The sequence below is a fragment of the Phaethon aethereus genome, assembly GCF_964289735.1.
Source record: "Phaethon aethereus genome assembly, chromosome: 12".
NCBI lineage: Eukaryota > Metazoa > Chordata > Aves > Phaethontiformes > Phaethontidae > Phaethon > Phaethon aethereus.
In genome coordinates this window covers 7,800,791-7,809,410 of record NC_138588.1, presented here as the reverse complement: position 1 = coordinate 7,809,410, position 8,620 = coordinate 7,800,791, and the positions used below count along the sequence as shown (strand labels likewise).

The window sequence follows — 8,620 nt, the reverse complement described above, 5'->3', positions numbered from 1 at the left end:
GATTGGAGACCGGAGGCTGATACAGCTTTGAAGTATCCAATTTCTAAATACTGCTTGGGTTTTCCAAGAGCTGATAGAGCATTTCCTGAGGTTCTCCTAAATGACCCTACCAGATCCCTATAGCAGGACTCTGACATGGCAACCCACCAGCCTGGGAGGGACAGCCTTCTGCTGGGGCATGGTTTGTAGGAAGCAAGAGGCACTCAGACAGGAGAACTGTGACCGTTGTTCAGGTGAGGAGTTTGGCCAGCTCCATGGTTTTGTTTTTTTTCCCTTGTTCTCTTTGCCAGCTTTGTCCTGTCCAGAGAGACTGCTGGGGTGTATTCTTCATAAGCTGAGATCTGAGGGGTCTTTTCTTCCTGAGCCAACTCCTACCCCTCTTATAGCTTGCTGTCTGCCCTGTGTGGGTGGGTGGAAGGGTTTTCAAAGTGCCCTTATCTTGCTCTGCTGGAAAAATCCTGTCTTTCCCGTATCTGCTGTACAAAGGCTGCAGACAGCCAGGGGGATACTGTAGCCAGCAGACAGTGTTGGATAGCTGTCAAAAAGCTGATGCCCCTCTGCCCTTATCCATATGGAAGAAGGGTTATCATCTGCCTCTGCGTGCAGTAAGATCATTCTAAAAGGCTATGCAGTAGGTGTTGTTTTTTTTTTTCAATAACTGCCTTTCAAAGGAAAAAAAAAATGAATGCAGCGTGGAGAAATCCAGGACCCAGTTTGTTCAGGTCATGCCTTCCGCTATTCGCATTGACGCGTCTGTTCTAGCGATAGCTTCCTGCAGGATGGAAGATCCGGCTGCGAGCTCCGATAACCCCTGAGCTCTCGCAGAGCAGGTGGGAGCTTGGAAGGAGCCACTGATAGGTTCCTTTGTGTAAAATATTCCTCATTCTGAGGGCTTCTGTTTTTTCTCTTTAGCTCAGTAGCTGGATAAGGGAAGCGAGGAATGTGGTGGGGGCCAAATTCTGCTCTGCGTGCATCTGCCTCTGAGAAGTGCCTGTAAGAGCACATGTCAAGGCTCCAGCCTGTTCACCGCTGCAGTCAAACACTGCTTTAATTGAAGCATGTTTGTGCACATCATGAAAAGCGTAGAAGATGCTTTTAGTTACAGGCTTCTGAGGTTCATAAGGCTGCTGGATTTTTGGACGAAACCCATCAGATGAAATAGCTGCTGCCTGCAGTTTCTGGTCATCTGATACGGGTAGGATGATGCCAAGCTCGCTGGTAGACTGAGAGATGCAGTGGGCTGTGTTTGTGAGGGGAAGAATTAGTACCTGCTGCTTTTCTGCTTGTGCCCAGCTACGGTAGGACTCAAGAAGCCCTTGAAACAAGCTGTCTGAAGTCGCTGGAAAGCCACAAGCAAGCCTTGCTGGTGAGATGGCTGCACACCAAAGTGCAGAGTCTGCTTTAGTTTCAGTTTGATGGTCTGTCTAACCCTGTTGATCTGTGACCAGTGATACCCAGTGTCATAACCCAGCTCCAGGAGAGGCCGAGTAAAGGGGCTGTGGCCTCTTCAGCTTTCAAGCTTGCAGCTATACTGGGGACCAGATGGTGCCTGTAGTGGGACAAGGTGATATGAAGAGCAGTCCTAATGAGGACTGGACTGGAACCTGCTAGCTTACTCCCTGGATGCTCTTCAATACCCATTGCATAGAAATATTATTTGGTTTACCCAGTGCCCTGCGCAAGATGTTTGATGTTAGAAGCCTGAGATTTTTTTATATACATATGTGTGTGTGAATATATATAAAGTAGCTCTGCTGCAGCTTTTATATAGACATTTTTAATTTCAAAATGACCTGCTCCTTCCATTCTGAGTAATGGCTTTTCTAATCTTAGCGTCAGAAAAAATGATGCTGCCTTCCTGCAATCTTTGTGTTTGTTTCCATAGCTGTCCTATATAAATTGCTTAATTTTTTTTGTGCATAAGCAAATCAAAAGTTAACATTGAGTAGCTGATCTGAGCTGTGATCAAAGAAAGCAGCAGCAATGGCAGGGTGGTTTCTGAGGTTGTAGGAATAGGAACCTAAATCAATAGCTTTTAGCAAACTCATAAATGTTTCATTTGTATTCCTCACTTCAGCATTATAGAGCTTTGACACGGGAATCCATATAACCTCTGAAATTAGTGTTGTCCCTGCTCTGGGTGTAGATGTTGAAAACCATTTCCTTCAGATGCATTTCAAAGTGCTGCTCCATAATGGCATTTTCCTTCCTGTTTCGCCTTGATTCCGCAAAGCCTCCGATCACGAACAAAATGAGCTTGGCGGCCTCAAACCTCGGCTGCAGGGATTTTGGCTATGAGCATGCAACCAGAATACCTGCGGCAGTGCTGCTGCCCGGCTCGGAGGCCAAGCAGGAGTTGCGGCTGCTTGGGCAAGCTACCTTTTCTGCACGGAGAAGCAGAGAGAGACCTTTTCCCTTGATTGTGACACAGCTCCGAGGAATGAGTGAGGCCTCGGGAAGACCAGCCTCAGTAATTCATGGCAGGGGGTGAGGAAGGAGGGATGTGCCCACAACTATTTGTTGAATTTGGACTCTTTTTGGAGGTGCCGGAGAAGCAGGGAGTAGGAAGTGTGTGAGCAGAGCATGAGTCAGGCAGCTTATCTGGCCATCCGCCTCTGCCTGCGGTCATCCACCCGTGGAGCGTGGGAGGGTTGTGCTGCTCCAGGTCTCTGGCAGGTCAAGGCTGTGACCCTGGGAGCATTGTGTCTGCTCTCTTGGCATTTCATGGTTTTCCCCGGGACCCCGAGTGCTGGGCTGGGATGACGGCGGTGAGCTCAGCCTTCCTGGGAAGGATGGGGCTGATCCGTAGACCTTGTGCTTCCAGGGGAGAAAGACCCTTGAGAAACCTCGGGCTGCGAAGAGCAAGATAAAAACCCAGCCAACCACAAAAAGAACCCAACCAAAGACCCTTTCCCAACTATGTCTGTGTGGCTAATTACTGATTTCTAAACAATTTAATGGCTGGACTGGGATGCTGTGGGATTTCAGTCCTGGTGTCTCCAGCCTGCAAAGCCAAACTGCAGTGATTTTGGGAAGACGGGGTAGAAAAAGGATAGCAAAATAGTCCTGGGTGAGAGAGAAGATGTCACGGAGCCAGACAGTGTTTCTCAAGCAACCCCTTTTTCCTGCGGATTAGGCCCACTTTGCCCAGCTTGTAGCCATTCCTCGTGGCTGCCGCGTGCTGCAGGGAAGCTGAGCTGCAGGCAGCAGCCCCTGACGCTCCTGAGCATCCCAGCAGGGTCCTCCCTGCCCTGAGCACTGCGCTGCGCCCGTGTCGGTTCGGCTCCCCCGGAGCTCTGTGACTCGCCCCCATCCTTAGCCCGTTCAGTGGGCTGCCCACCGGCAACCTCCACATTTAGCCAGGGAGAGTCTCTTTTACTGAAGAATGAACGTCAGCCAGTGTAGTGCCTGCGACGGCCTTGCTGCGTCCGCTGTCACGGGGACCTGTAGCAGGGGCACAGCAGCGGACCCCCCTCTGCTTCTTTTTCAGGCTTATTCTTCAAACCTCAGGACAGTCGTGCTACCAACTTCGGTACTGATTTTCTGCTGTAAGAGGGAACTGTATGCATATCTGTCTGTCTACTTTAGTTACATGGGAGAAAAAATAGAGCTGGCTAAAATATTTTGGAGCAAATTACTTGGATTTTATCATCTAAGTGCTGTTAATTTGATTGGTCCAAAGGGTTTTTCTTTCACAGGCAAGGATCGGTATCAGGTAGCATTTAAATGAAATATTAGCTAATAAAAGCCTTGTGTTTGCTTCTGCCTGTCTGTTAAAAAGCATAATTTAGCTGTCTCTTTTGTCTTACTCTCTGGTGTGAATCTGTCCTGCAAAATGTTTGTCACATGAAGTGCCTGGTGAGTTTTATCAACAAAAACTACAATGAAAGGGTTTGATAAAATTTGTTCAAAACTTTCGGCTTGTGCTGGTAGCTAAATATTCCATAAATAAAACCAGTTGCAGTTGCCTTTCCTAAACCTGCAATAATCTGCATGAAAATCAGAAGCCAAACTTGATTTCTGCTGAGCTAAGAACAGACCGGTGCCCTTTATCCTGGATAGACTACTCTCTTAATGCTGTTTTCTAAGGAAAAATAACTTTTCTGTGGTTTGCCAATACCCTCTGGGGTCTGTTGAGACAATTTACCATGAAGTTTGGGTTTTGATTGCTTCACTTTGTTGCTCTGTTGCTGAAACCAAAGTGGAGAATTTCCCCCCTCACTCCACTCCACCTTCCCATCCTGCTCAGCCCGAGTTAAATTTTTGGAGGATGTGAGGGTGCAGCAGCAGCAGGAGGCACAGGCTCTGCAAGCCAGGGTGCAGGAGCACCTACAGAGCAGGAGCACTGAGGTGTCACCTGGGGTTTCATGTTTGAGGTCGATTCAAGTGTACCAGAGTTGGATAGCCCATATTCTCTGTGCCTTACATCAATAAGGATAGGAGAATAATGGGTTTTCTGTTTTTCTTTTTCTCTCTGCAGGCAAGAGCTCTGTCATCATGTCAGTCAGTGTCCACGAGAACCGTAAATCCCGGACTAGCACCGGCTCCATGAACATCTTGCTTTTTCACAAAGCTTCCCACCCAGACTGCGTCTTGTCACATCTGAACACCCTGCGGAAGCACTGCATGTTCACTGATGTCACCCTTTGGGCAGGAAACAGGTCGTTCCCATGTCATCGGGCAGTGCTGGCTGCCTCCAGCAGATACTTCGAAGCCATGTTTAGTAACGGCCTCCGGGAGAGCCTGGATGATGAGGTGAACTTCCACGACAGCCTCCACCCAGAGGTGCTAGAGCTATTGTTGGACTTTGCTTACTCCTCTCGGATCATCATCAACGAGGAGAATGCAGAGTCCCTCCTGGAGGCTGGAGACATGCTGCAGTTCCACGACGTCCGAGACGCAGCGGCTGAGTTCCTGGAGAAGAACCTCTACCCTTCCAACTGCCTGGGCATGATGCTGCTCTCGGACGCTCATCAGTGCCGGCGGCTCTATGAGCTCTCTTGGCGGATGTGCCTGGTCAACTTTGAGACTGTTCACAAGAGTGAGGACTTTAACAACCTTTCCAAGGACACGCTGCTGGACCTCATCTCCAGTGATGAGCTGGAAATTGAGGATGAGGAAAAGGTCTTTAAGGCTGTCATCCAGTGGGTGAAATACGATCTGGATGAGCGGAAGGCTTATCTTCCAGAACTTCTGAGGAACGTTCGTCTGGCCTTGCTTCCTTCTGAATGCCTCAAGGAAGCCTTGGCTTGTGAGGACTTGATCATGGTGGACGAAAGGAACAAGCTTGTCTTGGATGAAGCTATTCAGTGCAAGAAGAAGATCCTCCAAAATGATGGGGTGGTCACCAGTCCCTGTGCCAGGCCTCGCAAAGCTGGGCACACCTTGCTGATCCTGGGAGGACAGACCTTCATGTGTGATAAGATCTACCAAGTGGATCACAAAGCAAAGGAAATTATCCCCAAAGCAGACCTGCCAAGTCCACGGAAGGAGTTTAGTGCCTGTGCCATTGGCTGCAAAGTATATGTCACTGGAGGCAGGGGCTCGGAGAACGGAGTCTCAAAAGATGTATGGGTGTATGACACGGTTCATGAGGAATGGTCAAAAGCTGCCCCAATGTTAATAGCTCGGTTTGGGCATGGCTCGGCTGAATTGGAAAACTGCCTGTATGTGGTTGGTGGACACACTGCAGTAGCTGGAGTCTTTCCTGCATCTCCTTCTGTTTCCTTGAAACAAGTAGAGAAGTATGATCCCATATCCAACAAATGGACAATGGTGGCTCCTTTGAGAGATGGAGTGAGCAATGCTGCGGTGGTGAGCGCCAGACTCAAGCTTTTTGTCTTTGGTGGAACCAGCATTCACCGAGACATGGTGTCCAAAGTTCAGTGCTATGATCCAGCTGAGAATCGATGGATGATCAAAGCTGAATGCCCACAGCCCTGGCGCTACACAGCAGCCGCTGTCCTGGGCAGCCAGATTTTCATCATGGGAGGAGACACTGAGTTCACAGCAGCATCTGCCTACCGCTTTGACTGCGAAACGGACCAGTGGACACGCATTGGGGACATGACAGCCAAGCGCATGTCATGCCACGCTTTGGCTTCGGGGAATAAACTCTACGTGGTGGGGGGTTACTTTGGGACTCAGAGGTGCAAAACGCTGGACTGCTATGACCCTACGTCAGACACGTGGAACTGTATCACAACGGTGCCTTACTCGCTCATCCCCACAGCTTTTGTCAGCACCTGGAAGCACCTGCCATCATGATGAGGGTGAGGGCTCAAGGGCTTGTATCCAGGAGGTCAATAAGGTAAGGGTCTCTTCCTCTTAAACTGAAACTTGCTTTCTCACCTCAGTTGTGTCTCCACGCACCGTGCCAAAGCCATGGGTTCCAGGTTGCTCACGTTTTAGGAGAAGGGCACATTTAAAGGCGGGATGCAGCACCAGAAAAGAGTAATCGGCTCTGCCATGTTGTAAATCTAGCTAGTGCCAAGGTTTCTCTTGTTTCCAGATGGTTCACTTAGTATCATAGGAGATAGATGTACATAGATGGTTGCAAACAGGCCACAGCCCCTCTCCCTCTGCTCCAAGCTAGCTGGATGGGCCAGCATCACCCTTCTGTGTGTGGGTAGATATGGGAGGGCAGATGGGTCCATGCCTGCTCTCATGGCTATCACCATGGAATACATCCGCCCCCCCTGCAGTTGAGGGGGTTACGATTTCTAAAAGTTAGATGTGAGTCCTGGGAGATACCAGAGCCACAAGTGCTTTGGAAAAAGTCTCAGTAGTTCAGTATTTTTGCTGGGGTGATTTATTCAGAGTTGATGAATATGTAGTCAAGTGACCGTTGGGATGCCAGCAAATCCTGGATCTCTTTTTATGTTCTGTATTTACATTTCAGTGGGTAGCAGATGCAGAAGCTTAGAAGCCATGGTGTATTTGATGGTCCTGGTGTTTATTTAACATCCAGACTGTTGCTTGTTAAATCAGAACTTCTGAGACTTCTGTGTGAGACCTGAGTGGGAGGGAGGGGGTTTTGTAATCAGAAGAAGAATGTGTTTATCGGTGTTTTGTGGTGTGTGAGAATAAGAAAGTTGGTGGAAACTCATGATGTCCTGTGTCATCGTGGTGCTCCAGTTCTCGCTTGCTTAGGGAAGGTGCTATTGCAATGCCACTGGGACACAGCAGTTGGTTCCTCCTCTCTCCTCCCCAGTGGCATGTCCAGTTGCCATTCTGGTTACCAGTTTCACTCCACTGAGCTTTGCATGTCTTCACGAATCTGTGCTGAGATGCAGCTGGCCAGGCAAAGGCCAAAACCTCTTCTCACCTTGCCTTGCAAAAGCTAGATATTGATTCGGGCAACAACTGCACAGCAGCATCTTCCCAGGAAGTCCATAACACATCTGCTAGCTCAGTCTGCAGTTTCACAGCGCCGGCAACACATATCACCCTGCTTTGGTGGTTGGCCTCCCAACTAGCTGAAGGAGCTGGGAAACCCTCACGTACGGGGGCGGGATTGACAAGCTTCACTTAGAGTTTTATTTGGAAGGTGGGGACTGTGGGGAGGGAAATTATTCCATAGACATCCACTTCACTTAATACAGGGAAGAAGGAATGTTGCCCAAACCCTCTAACACCCTCTCACTTCCCTGCTTCCCACGTGGTGTGGTTGGTGCGCCTGGGAATCACCCAGTGGGTGAAATTACTGGCATCTCCCACTGATCATCTCTTTTGATGCCAGCTGGGAACTGACGAGGAACTCCTGGCACCTCTGCCAGGCATCTGCCCAACGTGACCACCTGCTTTTCTCAGGCGGAAAAAAAGCACCCAGAGCACTATGCCGGCCTTTGATTTGCCAAACACCTGGTTTTAACATGGGTGGGACCACAGCGAGGGCAGGGCAAGAGTGGAAAGAGTTAACATGAGATCTCTGAGAGCTTTCCTGGCACTGGAAGATAATGGCCTTTCCCAATTCTGCTCCTCAGGCGTTGCCTAGCATCTGTCACAGTGGCTCAGTAATCTAATTAACTGCCACTCAGCTATTAAATATTGCAGCAAAGAGTGTGAAGACTCCATCATTTTCAACTCAGGTCAATGAGGCCTCCCTTTAAGAGCCATCCTAGAGCTGAAAATTAATTTTCTCTGGTAGCAGATGCATCTGAATATTAAAACTCAACACCAGCTGCACTGCTGGCAATAAGAATAGGGAATATTTTGAGGTGGGAGGTGATTCTTAAGCCACTGAATAAAAAGCAGTCTCCAAAGTCACAGAGGTTATTTTCCTCTCCTACCTTTTTTCCTCCCTACTGTATTTGGGTTGTTCAGACCTAATAAACAGCTTTGCAGGGGTTGTATAGATATTTTTTTCCTCCTGTAATCTGGAGCCTGGCACAAGCACAAGAAAACTAGGAACTGTTATGTGCCAACCTGCAAATAAAACTGGTGAAAAGTCACTGTGTGAGGGTTTTATGTGCTTTTTTGGCTTTGCTTCCACTCTTCGGTTAAAACAAGTATTTAAAATTTACATGAGTTCTTGCCAGACAGAATGTCTCTTCACTTCATTTTTCTAGAGGTTTTTTGGGGTTTGTTTTTTTTTTTTCTTTTTAATCAAAGTTACTGT

General features: G+C 48.5%; 1 protein-coding gene across 1 annotated transcript; it reads left to right on the top strand.

Annotated features, from left to right (window-relative positions):
• Positions 1-4,497: 4,497 nt before the first annotated feature.
• Positions 4,498-6,267, top strand: KLHL25 (kelch like family member 25; the record flags this gene model as incomplete). The annotated part of the gene is made up of 1 exon (XM_082005384.1): positions 4,498-6,267. One exon carries the CDS (start codon positions 4,498-4,500, stop codon positions 6,265-6,267), a length of 1,770 nt encoding a protein of 589 aa, XP_081861510.1.
• Between the last annotated feature and the right edge of the window lie 2,353 nt (positions 6,268-8,620).